This window comes from Giraffa tippelskirchi, chromosome 5, assembly GCF_054371585.1.
Source record: "Giraffa tippelskirchi isolate mGirTip1 chromosome 5, T2T-mGirTip1v1.2.pri, whole genome shotgun sequence".
In the NCBI taxonomy this organism is placed as follows: domain Eukaryota; kingdom Metazoa; phylum Chordata; class Mammalia; order Artiodactyla; family Giraffidae; genus Giraffa; species Giraffa tippelskirchi.
Genome location: NC_137279.1, coordinates 18,219,521 through 18,233,724, shown reverse-complemented (window position 1 = coordinate 18,233,724; position 14,204 = coordinate 18,219,521). Strand labels below are relative to the sequence as shown.

General features: G+C 54.0%; 1 protein-coding gene across 2 annotated transcripts in view; it reads left to right on the top strand.

The window, feature by feature from the left end:
- Positions 1-1,955: 1,955 nt before the first annotated feature.
- KIAA1614 (KIAA1614 ortholog) overlaps positions 1,956-14,204 on the top strand; it is a 41,978-nt gene continuing 29,729 nt past the window's right edge. For both annotated transcript variants that reach the window (XM_081485830.1, XM_081485829.1), the window contains exons 1-3: positions 1,956-2,002; positions 3,678-4,609; positions 5,465-5,528. In XM_081485830.1, coding sequence (XP_081341956.1) covers positions 1,956-2,002; positions 3,678-4,609; positions 5,465-5,528 — 1,043 coding nt within the window. The remainder of the gene's footprint in view (positions 2,003-3,677; positions 4,610-5,464; positions 5,529-14,204) is intronic.

Genomic DNA, 14,204 nt, shown 5'->3' with positions numbered 1-14,204 from the left:
AGGATCCAGAAAGGAAGTGCCGGACCATAGCAGCAACATAATCTGACTATCACAGTACTTCACAATTTTTTTGAAGTTTTTAAACAAAAATCTTTCCATGTTGAATATGCGGAATGCTGGCAACAGCATTGTTCTGGGTGGTTAATGGAGGGTCTTGGACTTATCAGCTCTGCGACCTTGGACAGATCACCTAATTACAGTTTCCTCATCTGTACAAAGAAGACAGGAAGCAGTACCCATCTCTTAAGGCTGCAGCAATGCCAGGTGACAGGAAGCCCTCCATAAATGGTACCAGTTACTATATTATGAAGTGATCAGTACTAACCAGCACAGAATGGTAAGTCCCTTTTGCAGGAACTGCTTGCTGTGGGAATATGGGGGTGGAGGAGGTGCAAGAGCACTACCCATGACCTGGAGACCACCTGTGTGACCTTGGGCCTGTTCTGTAACACTGAGGGTGTGCCCTAGATAATCTCCCAGGTGCCTAAATTAGCAAAGGTTAGTCCACCCACAGACAGCTCCCCAAACAGCCGCTCTCAGGCCTGGATGCGTTGTCCTGCCCAGATGCCCTCTTCCCCATTTTGTGCAGAGTAGCTCTTACTCACTCAACGGCAGGCCTCCTTCCTATCCTTCGCTGACACCCCATCCCCTCTGCGCAGCAGTCCGCACGCTGCGGTCCTTACCGTGGGCAGCTAGGTCTGTCGTCTAGATGGTGACTCGACTGCCTTAGTGCAGAGAGCAACAGGCGCTGGAGAGTGAAGCTTGCTGGCACAAGGAAAGATGATCAGCACTTTCCCTTTGTAGAGATTTCCGGAATCTCCTGGGTCCTAATTCTCTTATAGTTTGTTGTGGAAAAATAGGTTTGGAATTAGTTGGGGCTCCCTTCCCTCAAGTCCTTTGCAGCTATTAATACTTCCTGCTAGGTCCGGGAAAAGTGACAAGGGACCTTCAGGAGTCCCCAGAGTCCCCCCAGAACCGGTCCCTATTCAAGGCGTCTGGCCATGCAGGCACCTGGCTCTCCCCTTAGCTGGACAAGAGGGGACTCGCGTCCACCACGTGTGCCCCCTCGCGCTGCTAAAAAGCGGAAACAAATGACCTTGACCTCCAAAGAGACAGCCCCTCGGAGAGGGCGCCTCCCCCGGAAAAGTTGTCCAGACAAAGGGCATTCCTCAGCTTCCACCCTGACAGCCGCCAGCCGCCGGCCGAGCCTCCCCCCCGCGCCCCGGGTGTAGGGTTACACGCCTAGCGAAGCTCGGGGGAGAGCGCGGTGTTTCCGCAGCTTCGGCTCACGTGGAGCCGCGTCTCACCGCCGCGCTCTCCCCGAAGCCTGGGCTGCGAGCACCCTGCCGGCGGACGGGGCGACCTGGGCCGGGAGGGGTGAGGTCCGGCGGCCCAGAAGGCAGCCCCCGCCCCGTCCGAGGCCCCGAGCTCGCGGCCGGGCGGGCGGCTTAGACGTCTGGGCGGCCCCGGGAGGGTCGGCCCAGCACGGCGCTGGGGGCCGGGACCCGGGCTCCGGGGAGCGCGCGGGGCGGCGGGGCGGGGTGCGAGCGAGGGCCGCTCCTCCAGCCCCTTCCGCCGCGCCTCCTTTCTGCTCTCCCGCTCCCTCTTCCCGTCCCGGCCGGGGGAGGCGCCGGGCTTGGCCTCTCACCCCCTCCGTGGCCGAGCCATGAGCTAGCCGCCCATGCCGCTTCCTGCCCTCCCGCGCCCTCCCCGTCCGACCCCGCGTCCCCTCCCCGGACCTGGAGGGAGGCCGCGGCCCGCGGGGCGGCTGCCCGGTTCCGACCCCACCCGGACCCAGGGCCGGCCCGCGGAGCCCGGAGCCGAGCCGGGCGCGCCCCGGGAGCCGAGGCCTGCGGGCCGCACTCCCCAAGCCCCGGGCCGGAGCCCGCGCGCCCTGCTCCCCGCCGCTGGCCCGGGAGGGAGAGGGGGCGAGAGGAGGGCCCGGTCCCCCAGGGATGGAGGGGATGGAGGCGGCGGCCAGACCTGCCGGCGGCAGCCTTCAGTGAGTACGGAGGAGGCGAGGCCCCGGCCGGGCCGGGGGTGGCGGGACCGAGGGAGCGAGAAGGAAGGGTTGCAGGGGAGGCCTGCCCGTCACGACCATCTTTATTTCAGCATCTCGGGGTTGGGGTTAGATGAGCACAGCGCTCGGCCCTAGACTTCAGCGGCCCCGAGCCGCACAAGTCGGTACCTACTGTTCCCCCGAGGAAAGTCTCATCCATCCCAACAGGTCTCTAGGGAAGGGTGACCTCTGGAATACTCTTCCAGACTTTACCTGAAAGTTCTTGCAATGTGACTGAAATTGCTCCCATACCCTTCAAATCCCCTGCTTCCTGGATCGAACCTTAGAAGAGAGGACTTGGTGGCTGGGCTGTGACGACAAGTCGGTCAATTCTAGATGAACGGTAGAGAGACTGATCTCCAAGACAGGCCTTAAACGTTACAGGCTTAAAACTGACGTAACATACAGACCCTGTGTATGTATTTTGCTTTATGGAATATGTGTATTCATGAAATGTATTAAAAACTGAGTTGTAATAAATGACTATAGAGGGGCTTGGCATTTAAGAGAATTCTGTAGTGAATCTTTAGTCAGTATTAGGTGAATAATTAACCCCTAGTTTGTAATTTATGTAAATATGGATTTTTATGCATGCAGTGGGACATTCCTAGATGTATGGTGTAGAAGGGGTATGTTCTCAGAGAGCAGGATAAATATTAAGGCATAGTGGTTTGTATGTGTGCACAGAACTGGTTGGCGAGTAATATCTAGTGCTCACTTTTATTCCCTGTGAAAACACTGACATCAAGCATGCCACCAAGGAGTGGGTCGTCTGGGCAGGTCACCTGTCTAGACCAATATTCCTATAGGACTAAGGGGAGTTGGGGTCCTGGTCACTGGGTGCTTTGGAAGAGCCCTGACCTTGGGAGGAGAAGCTTTGCGTTCCTAGCCGGGCCTCCCTCAGCTTTGGTGTCTCCTAATGGCTCTGTGCCTCCGTCTCTCTGTCTGTAAAAATGAGGGTCATAACCCTGTTAGGGCAGAATGGCGTAAGAATTTGAGAGAGAGTGTTTGAAAGTACCTTTAGGCCTACCCAGCACTGAGCAGACGCTGAAAGGCCTTGGTGCCTGATCCTGGCCGCCCTGTGGGCACAGCTCTGCTCAGGCCTGCGGTTTGAGCACAGGGAGGGGGAACACCTTCCACCAGCGGGTCAGATCCTGGGTGGTATCTTCCTGAAGCTCATCCTCTGCATTGGTTCCCTTTGGAAAGGGAAGAACTTGTGGGCATGAGCAGAAATTGCCATCCTCTTTGAGGCCTGACACCTGTTAGCAAAACACGAAGTCAGGGACTGGGAATCCAACCCCCATTTTCCCTCTGGTCCACACTGGGCAGAAGATTAGCTGTTGCTTGACGCTTCACTGTCCCCACCTGTAAAATGGGGATAGAAAAATAAGAATACTACTCCGACTTGGAAGAGAAAACTCAGCAATGACTTGTTTGTACCATCCAAAGACTCGTGCTCCCCAAGGGGCTTTCACATTGTCTAGGGGTACCCCCTGATCTGACCCCAAGTTGTCTTCCTCCAGACAGGGCTCTATACCAAGGCACTGTGGAGACCCAGGAGGTTGTGGGAGCTGGCCAGGTAGTGGGTCTAAGGAGCTCTGTCTGTTTTCTTCTCCAGAGAACCCCAAATGGGGAGCAGAACGGCCAGCTCCATGGAGGTGACCTCAGCTGTGGAGAGAAGTGGCCCCGAGCCACAGCCAGAGAATGGACGCCTCCCGAGACCCTGCCCTCGAGAAGACGGAACACCCAGCCCGATGGCTCCCCAGCCTCCCGGAGCACGGGGGATACAGCTCCAGGGCCCCTCTGTGCTGGAGTCCAAGGTGAGGGCCTTGAAGGAGAGGATGACAGCGGGCAAACAGGGGGCAGGCCCCGGCCTCACTTCCCACGAGCAGCTGGCCCTCAAGAAACCCAAGTGCAGACGAGTCAAGGTGGGTGGGACCCAGCCTCCATCAGAGGGGCCTTCCCCACCCGAGGCTCTGGTGGCTTATCATGCGCAAAACCCGAATGACAGGCGGCTGGACCGCAGCGTCCCCGAGGAGGAGCCCGCCAGGAACGGGGACCCCGGGCCACCCAGGTCACCTGCCCCTGGACTCGAGTGCGGGAACAGGAGGAGCCCCTGGCCTCCAGAGGCTGTGTGGACACGGCCTGAACACGACAGAGCTCTGCCGCCGGGGCCCAGCTCTCTGCAAGAGACCCCCGTCTACAGGGTCACTTCCGGCCGGCCCAGGGGCTCTGGTCCTTGTAGCAAAACCACCCATGTGCTCACCCTGCGGAAAGGAAGGTCACACCCCCGGCAGGATGGTCTCGTCGCCCCGGGAGACCCAGACAGCTTCTCTCCAACCTCCGAGGAGGACTTCATCCCCAGGCCAGCCCTGCTCGGGGAGCCTTGGAAAACCGGGGACCTGGGGGCCATGGGCAGCACCTTGTCCCTGTCTGACCGCGTGGCAAGGAACCGCCTTCTGCTGCAGGAGATGTTAAGTGTTGGGGGGCAGGGCCCCTCCAAGGTGGGAGTCCCAGGCTGGACTTCATGCTGGGATAGAGCTGTGCCAGGTAAGGCTGCTCTCTGGGTCTGGGGGGTGGTGGTTGGGGGGGAGGAGTCCAGGAGAAGGAAAGGGAGATGGGGGTTACCTCAGAGGGGAGGGGTGGGAAACTGGAAGAGCAGAGCTGTTTATCACCAGATTCCTAGGTTGTCCTCTTAGTCTGGGCTTTGACACAGGTTCTGTATCACCACACAGCCAGCCCCATCTGCTAAGGGCTCCCCCAAACCTCCCAGACCAGCAGTCCCCGACTTTTGGCACCAGGGACCGGTTGCATGGAAGACAATTTTTCCATAGACTGGTGGGGATGGTTTCAGGATGATTCAAGTGCATGATGTTTATTGAGCACTTTATTTCTGTTATTACCACATCAGCTCCACCTCTGATCATCAGGCATTAGATCCCAGAGGTTGGAGAGCCCTGTCCCAGACCACACGGAAGCCTCCACAGTTTCTTCCCTGTGGTTCTTTTGACAGTGGCTTTTTGACAATGACACGTCCTCACCCCGCGGTGGACTTCATTGTTCTCGGGTAGGAGCCCCTCCCCACAGAGAGACCCAGCCTCCAGGCCGGCGGGCTGAGCTCAGGTGGTCGCACTGCTGCAAGTGTTCAGGCCTTAGAGATGACTCTTGCTCTTCCTTCCCCCTCACCCAATGCTCAAGAAGACCCCCGTGGGCCCTCAGCTCACGATAGTGCCCACCAGCAGTCACTGTGACAGGCTGAGCCTCCTCCTGCAGGGATTGGAATTACCTGGGGGAGTAAATGGCTGCTGGAGAAAACTTTCTCCTCAGTGCTTGTGCTCACTAAGTGGCAGCTGAGAGCCCAGTTCCTGGCTCTGCCCTAATTTCTGCTTCTGCTCTGGGTCCTAGAGCGACTAGCTGGGGACGTGGACTGGGACTCAGGCATCTCCCTTCAGGACTCGGACCATAGCAGGTAAGCGCTGAGGGCACACATCTTCTCTGCGTCTCTCCTGGCAGTTGTCCCTGTCCCTTCATTTACTCCGCGGTAGGAGAGGAGGAGACCCAGAAAAGGGGAGGAGACAAGCAGCTTCACCCCGCAGGCAGCCATGGATCCTCCCGGAGACCTCCTAGGAGGCACTCATCACCCCCTGATGCCCAGGTGGTGCCCCTGCTCCCGGTGCAAAACTGCAGGGTACAGAGCACGGTGCGAGCAGCACTCCAAGCCACCTGCTCTGCGACTTGGGGCTCATTTCCCTGCCCGGGCCTCTGTCGCTTTATCCTTCAAGTGGGCCAAATAATACTTGTGTCATATACTTTTCAGACTGTTGTGGACTGAACGCAAGAACAGTTCAGTTCAGTTCAGTCGCTGAGTCATGTCCGACCCTTTGCGACCCTATGGACTGCAGCACACCAGGCCTCCCTGTCCATCACCAACTCCCAGACTTTACTCAATGGATGTGAAAATCCTTGGGGAAAGCATGTGAATGCAAGGCTTTTACTCCGACAGTTCCTTTCCCAGTCAAGGGGTGTGCTGGCTGGTGTAAATGTCTTCATCTCCCTCAACCTCCCTGACTTTGCTCCAGCCCCTCCATCGATGTCTGAGGAAAGCTGGGCACCTGGGGTGGAGGGGAGGGTGGCCGTGGGGCTGTCTTATGACCAGGTGGCAAGAGGAGTATCTTCTGGGAGGGCAGTGGGGCCATCTGTGGAGCCACTGGTGGTTGCCCAGGGCTTAGCCTCATCCTCTGTCTTCACTGCACACCTGGCACGTGAAGCCGAGCGAGGGCTCAGGACTTGGGAGCAGCCCCGTTTCCCCCTTCGGTGCAGTGACGTCACCCTCCTGAGGGTCTTGTGGTTTCTGCTGAGGGCAAAGGTCAGTAATGTCACTTCTGCAAATTCCCTGCCTGCTAAATTCCACTTGCTTTGACCTCCCCTCCTGAATATGTGGACCCCCGGTTCTGCTTTCACACATTGCGGGCTGCCCAGGTTCAGGAGATTCAATCTCTGCTCAGCCACAGGCCACTTCACTGACTTTGGCTGAGAGCCTGGTGGAGAAGGGGGCTGTCTGGCTCCTTCATCCCTCATTATTTACGATTTGGAATTGTAGCTGCCCCCCCCCACTTCTTCTAGGGGTCTCTTCCCGCCTCCCTGGCCACCACGTTCAGCCTCTCTTCACTTCTGCACCTAGCCCAGCCACTGTGTGGAGGCGTGTGACTGTGGTCCTCAGTGACACCCTGTCCCCTGCCCTGTCCATTCATCCTTCCTGGGGAGCCATAAAGGAGACAACCTGCCCGGGCAGACATACCTTGTGCCTCTTCTAGGAGGTGGGGCCTCCTCTTCTGCAGCTACACGTCTCCCCGCTCCCCTCTGCTCCCACTCTGTCTTCCCTGGGTGGGAGGAAGGCTCAACTGCAAGATGTCCACGGGGGGTTGTCCAGAGGTCACTATGGAAAGAAGCTGAAGCTCCTGACTTGCATGTTGGATACTAGGTAATTAAAACACCATCTGAAAGGACAAGAACCTCAACCATTGGGGGTCAGGAGGGGCTTTCCCCCAGTCCTGCAAGGAGATGGCGTTTGTGTAGAATGCTCAGGGTAGGAATTTCTGGACTATTGTTTCACCTACCAGACTGTTTGCAGCAGGTTAGGGTCTGCAGTTTACAGTGGCTCAGCGGTAAAGAATCTGTCTGCAATGCAGAAGATGTGGGTTCGATCCCTGGGTTGGAAAGATCCCCTGGAGAAGGAAATGGCAACCCGTTCCTGTATTCTTGCCTGGGGAATCCCATGGACAGAGGAGCCAGGTGAGCTACAGTCCAGGGCGTCGCAAAGTGTCACGACTAAGTCACTAAATGACACAACTTAGTGACTAAACACACACACAAGGTATGTGTGTCTAGGTGTAGGCTGTGGAGGTGTGTGCATATGTATATTGTATGATGATCTCATATGTGTTTATGTGTGGAATGAGGTGGGTGCCCAGCGTATATCCAGGCACAGAGTTGGCCTGGGGAAAACTGTCCTCTGGCTTGTTTAGAAGGTCATTCACAGTGTCCCATGGTCCTTTATTGGTGATTTACACCTTGCTGAGTAGACACCTAGGCTGAAGGGCCAGAAAACACACCTACTTCATGGATGGAAGAAAGTTCAGCCATGTCCAGAGGCCCCTTGGGACAGGGTTCCTCATTTGGCTCTATTACTGAGTCTCCTGGGCAGATACTAAAGCGGTCCCTGAGACCTTGCAGGTTCTATCTCTCCCCTAAGCAGGACAGTTTTATTGCTGCTCCTTCTCTATATCTGAGCTTCCTGAAAGACCTTTGAAACAAGGCACGCTTCCCTCTGCCCTGTACTCCTGGGGTCCAGGGCCTTAGTGTCTGCATGGAGGGGCTGAGGACCCTGGACGGTGTAGACTCTGAGACCACGGCCACCATCTTGATGGCCGTCCTGAAAGGGCCAGCACATCAGTCAGGACGTTCTCTGGCAGTGAGCCCCTTACAACTTCTCAGCGTTTGAGGTATAAAACATCTGGTTTCACACTCAGTCAAGTTTAGCATCAGTGCAGTTCAGTGTTAAAGCCAAATGATCACCAGGTTGATGATTGATTGTTAATCTGGTCAGTAATGACCAGGTTAACCCAGCATGTATTTATGTCCTCAGTTGTTATTGTTCTGCATGGTGGTAAGACAAGAAGCCCTGAAATGATGGTGAAACATCAGAGGCCAAGACAGCAGACCCCGTTTGGCTGGGAGGGTTGGCCCAGCTCATTGCAGGTGGTCACAAGGAGAGTCAGCTGTGGAGGCGAGACCCCCAAGATGCCAAGGGAACACCAGAAATGTCCCAGGACCAAATGTTGTCCCTTCTACTGAGGGACAAAAGGAGACTCCATCCCAGAGGACAGGAACCACCTGGTGGTCCTTCCTTCCAGAAGACCATGCTGACACTCAGTTCCAGCCCTTGTGCTGTACCACATCCTGACATTATCCTAATAACAATGTATTAACTCTTCCCATTTCACTGACAGAGACCTCTCTGGGCAGAGGCTAAGCGACTTGCCTGGTGATAAAGCTATTAAGTGTTGGAGTCAGGGTTTACAGTCAAAACTGCTTGGCACCAAGGGCTGTTCTCTAACCATTATGCTGCGCTGCTACAAGCTGTCCCCACAGGTCATGCCTTGGGTTAGGGATCTGGGTGTCCTTGGCCCCCTCCCCCAGCCTGGTATTCTCAAGTATAGACCAAGAAAGGTAGGTGGCAGTCTCCATGGGCTAAGCTTGTTTCTCTCTTAAGTCGCCATTGACATGATTTGGGAAATGGGGTTTTGATTTGTGGGGAGAAGATAAGGTAAGGGGTAAGCACTTCAGGATGACAGAGGATGAGATGGTTGGATGGCATCACTGACTCAATGGACATGAATTTGAGCAAACTCCTGGAGTTGATGAAGGACAGGGAAGTCTGGCGTGCTGCAGCCCATGGGGTCGCAAAGAGTCGAACACAACTGAATGACTGAACAACACGGCAAAAGCACTTCAGGGAGGCCCAGTGGGGGTCAGTACTGTCAGTGATGACCTCGCTTATAGCCGTGTATGAGCACTGGACTCGTCAAGAGATGGAAGGAGGAGGGAATTGAAGGGCGCTCTGCTTGGGGGCTCAGCCCTTATCCGTTCTTAGCAGACTGTGGTGTCCCCTCCCGCTGTCTGTAAAACGACCAGGACTCGCTCAGTCTGTCCAGTGTCTTGAGGCTCTGGGAGGACACAGCAGGATTATACATTGCCTTAGGACCCCAGATGAACCCTGCTTGTGCAAAAAGTTTATAAAACCAAAGAAGCAGCTGCAGTCAGTGTGATCCTCACCCCAGGCCCTACACCAGAAGGGAGTCAACTCTTTACAAAAAAGCACTCAGCCTTGGGCTGCTGCAGGCACCAGGGAGGCCCCCGAGGCCCGGGGCCTGCCTTGGCAAGCTTGTTGGGGAGGCAGTGCTATGGGACCCAGGCTTGCTCTGCTTCAAATCTCGGCCTCCCATGTGTGTCATCTTTGGGGGGCGGAGGGACAGACCCTGAAGTGTGTCTGCAGGGTCTTTAACCTCTGCTCTGCTGTGGGGTCAATGGAGGGGAGAGGGTCTCCGGGGTTGTTTAATTTGTGCTGTGATGATGAAGGAAGCACAGAGGACTTCCTGGGTTGTTGATTTCCCTTATCCCTTTGGTGGAGTTGTGCCATTTCTAGATACAGAAACGGAGGCTCAGAGGAGGGAGCCCCGTCTCAGTGTGTATACCTCATCACAAGAAAAGAAGGAACAGATGTTGTTGGGTTCCGATTTTCAGGCCTCCATGGAGACGGCTAGCAGTCAAAACTCCCTGCCCCAAAGCTGTCTGCAGGCTACAATTTACAGGAGGGGCAGACAGGGAACCCTCAAGAATTTCAGAGGCCTGGGCTGTGGCTCAAGTGGTCAGGCCCACAACTGTGAGAAAACCCTGGGCTTTTAAAACTTAATTTATTACCTAGCATTACACCGTGTGTAATTTCAGAAGGAATTCCCACTTTACCCTCACTGCCCACTCTGCCTACACCAACTTTGGCTGTTGCTGGTGGATCTTCCCCCTAGAGCTCTTTGAGGGGCAAAGACCATGCTATTTACTCTGGGACCTAGGACCTGCCAAGTGTCAGCACGGAACAGGCACTCAGAACACATTTGCCAGAAGCACGTGTGTATGAGTGTAACTGAGGTCTCACCCAGAGGTGGATGCCCCTGTGGGCTTGATAGGATCTGGATGGAGCCAGGAGAGGACATTCCAGATGGGTAAGACCTGCAGACATGCATGGGAGAAGTATGCAGTGGATTGCATGGAATATACTATCAAGACACAGGGTGGGAGTGTGGGCTAAGGCCATTTTTGGAGAGCCTTGCACTTTAGATTTTAGGTAAGGTAGGAGGAAATGGAGAGACATTTTCTGTCTCTCTCCTCTTGATAAGATTGGGAGTGGCAAGGGGTTTCCTCTAGTTTTTCTTTGTGTCTGTGTATCAGAGCCAGTGGGCTTCCCTGGTGGCTCAGATGGTAAACAATCTGCCTGCAATGTGGGAGACCCGGCTCAATTCCTGGAGCAGGAAGTTTCCCTGGAGAAGGGAATGACTACCTACTCCAGCATTCTTGCCTGGAGAATCCCATGGACAGAGGAGTCCATGGGGTCACAAAAAGTCAGACATGACTGAGCAACTAACATACACACACACACACACACACACACACACACACCCCTGAGTCGGTGGGCAGGATAGGGAATGGCCGGATGTACACAAGATGGGCAGGGGGTCAGCTAGTCTTCGTTACACCCTTTCCTAGGTGTGTCCTCAGGAATACCTGCAGCCCTGCAACTCCTGGGGGTCTCATGCTCACCTCCCGGATTCCTCATGACCCTCTGAGTCTAGGGACCCAGAAAGTCCAGAACCTGGCTGGGGAGCCAGAATGATCTGCAAACCCCCTTACCAGGCTGCCTGGGTTCCAGGCCACAGTGCACGGCAATGTCCCAGCACTGCCAGGAGACGGAGTCCTCCCACCAGGGAGGGTGTGGTGTGGCAGGAGAGAGTCCTGGGCGTGAGAGAAGCAGCTCTCCTGCTCCTCCCCAGGAATTGCAGGGCTGCAGGTATACCTGAGGGTACCCCCAGGTTCAAGGTGTAACAAAGACCAGCTGAGTCCCTGCCCGTCCTGCATACTGCCCCCCGTCATTCCCTATCCTGCCCACTGACTCAGATATACAGACACGAAGGAGAGCTCGAGGAAACCCCTTGCCACTCTCAAACCTGCAAAGACAAAAACTAAAAAGAAAAAAATTACATTTAGCCACTCACCAGTGTTTTCAACTACAAACACGCTTCTGAAGCATCTAGGGTTCTGAGTCCCCATGGAGAAGGAAGGATGCTAACCCTTCAAGCCCTCCCTCACAGCGAGTGTCGCCTGCAACTTTCCTCCATGTCACTGTCACACTCATACACCCCACACATGGAAATCTCATTGTGGTACCAATCTTTATGAATAGAGGTGCTCAGGAAAGTTAATTTGCTCAAGATCATTCATCTGTGAGGACGTGGGCTGCAATTCAAGAGGAAGCCTTCCTCCATGGCCTTCAGAGTGGAACAGGCCACTGTCCCCCTGCCTGCAGGTGTCTCGGTCACCTGCCTTCACACATGCAGTGCTGACCAAGGGGACAGCCCACGGGAATTTGTTCTCCTTTTCCTTCTTCAAGAAGGCAAGGACAGAACCGCTTTGCTCTCCCAGTAAGGAGTCGATGACCTGGGGAAGCTCTGCATGCCTCCACACACATCTTTTCAAAGGTGTTCAATGAGATGTATCCCACAGCAGCCATCCTTTTTTATTTATTTGTTTTATTTTATTGAAGTATAGTTGATTTACGGTGTTGTGTTGCTTTCTCATGTACAGCAGAGTGATTGTTATACATATATGTATATGCTTTTTCATTTTCTCTTTCATTATAGTTTATCATAGGATATTGAATGTAGTTCCCTTTGCTATACAGTAGGACCTGTTGTTTATCCTTTCTATATACAATTGTTGGCATCTGCTAATCCCAAACTCCCAATCTTTCCCTCTCCCACCCCACCTCCTCTTTTACAAACCACATGTCTGATCTCTGTGTCTGTAACTCTGTTTCTGTTTTGTAGATAGGTTCATTTGTATCATATTTTAGACTTCACATGTAAGTTATATCATACGGTATTTGTTTTATTCTTTCTGACTTACCTCACTTAGTATGATAATCTCTAGGTCCATCCATGTTGCTGCAGATGGCATGATTTCATTCTTTTTTGTGTCTGAGTAGTATTCCATGATTTCATTCTTTTTTGTGTCTGAGTAGTATTCCATTGTATATATGTACTCCATCTTCTTTTTCTGTTCCTCTGTCGGTGGATGTGTGGGCTGCTTCCATGTCTTGGCTGTTGTAAATAGTGTTGCAATGAACATAGGAGTGCACGTATTTTTTCAAATTATAGTTTTCTCTGGATATGTGCCATTCTTAAGGATGCCGCTCCTCCTTCTATTTTGAGAGAAGTGCCCATTTATTTTCTGGGTAGCAGCTCCCTGTTTGATGGAAATTGCCTTTTCTGTTGAGCCCTGTACAGGGCTCCAAAGGTCTAGAACAAAACCCACCAAGCCCTCTCTAGCTTCAAGATAGTCTGTCACTTCTGAACGTGCCTTTGTGTGACATCCCCAAGATGACAGGGGATCTCTTTGGCAGGTGATCTTAGTTCACGTTCAGGGATTCCATCCTTCACTCAGCAAGGGGGTGAGAGGAACAAAATAATGATGCAGATAATAAAAGCAGTGATGATAATAAATGCTGGTATTGATTGAATCTCATCAAGTGTCCGGCTCTGTGCTCAGCTCTTCTGAGGAGATCGGTCTCACTTAACAACTGAGCCGTTTTTTAGGGGAGGAGGAAGCCGAACCTTAACCCCTAAGTAATCTGCCAGGGTGACACAGCTAGTATGTGGCAGCCCAGGATGAGAAGCTGGGCAGGCTGTCCCAGTGGACATGAACTTGGGGAGACTCTGGGAGATAGTGCGGGACAAAGAAGCCTGGCGTGCTGTAGTCCATGGGGTTGCAAAGAGTTAGACAGAACTTGGTGACTGAACAACAACAGGCTGTTCGAGAACCACACTTCTAACCTTCGTTCTAGGGTCTGTTCTGTCCATGTCCTGCAGCCCTGGGAAGAAGGCGTCTTTGGCAGTGAACCCACAGGCCCCTGCCCTCATGGAACACATGGTCCAGAATAGGTTCCAAGCCCAATGTTCCCCTCAGTCAGGGAGCTGCACACAGTGTGACAGCAGGAGCACTCTATTCTTGGTCATCTGAAAGCTCTCTAATATACAAAAATGGTGCAATTGCTGGGCAGAAAGGTGAATATGTGTTCTGGTCACTATAGATGTTCCTTCTCCTTGCTGTATCCTGGACTCCGGGAAATGTCAGATCCCTTTCCATCCCAAATTGTTTCCCTAATTCATGTTCCTGGGATGAAAGGGTTAAAGCCAGACTGGCTGGAGCTTATTATTTTAATCCAGGATTATGGTGGCTGCAGAAGGAGGCTGCTCTGTCTCCCTGACCTCCCTGACTGGGAGGAAATGGTGGTTGTCCTGACTGGAGATCTTGAGCTGGCTGTGCCTGGCTGGGAGGGGAGCTGCAGGCAGGGCTCAGCTGGTCTCTCTACCAGGAAGCAGGGCTTAGATGGAGAGACCAGAGTGGGAGGGGCTTTCCTGCTGCTCTTTGTCCTGGGGGGCAGCTTAGGACGCTGTGGTTGGAAGGGCCAGGATACTCCTGTTGTCCCCCACAGTTAGCTCTTTTAGGTGTTGCTGCTTCTTGAGGGCCAAGCATCTATGGGGTGAGCCCCCTAGGAGAGGACCTCAAGGTTCCCCACCGGCCTTGTGGTACTGCAGACTACCTGGCCAAAGACGCAGGTTCATGGGGTAGCAACGTGGATTCTCTCTGTACGACTCCAGCTATTTACAGACAGGGAAACTGAGGCCCGGGGGAAGCATTCAGCCTCTTTAACCCTGTGCCCCACCCAATGAGCTCACAAGCCCTAGGTGTGCAAGCTCTCACGGCAGTGACAACAGCTGTCTGTGCTCAGGTGGAAAGTCTTTGCCGAGCCACA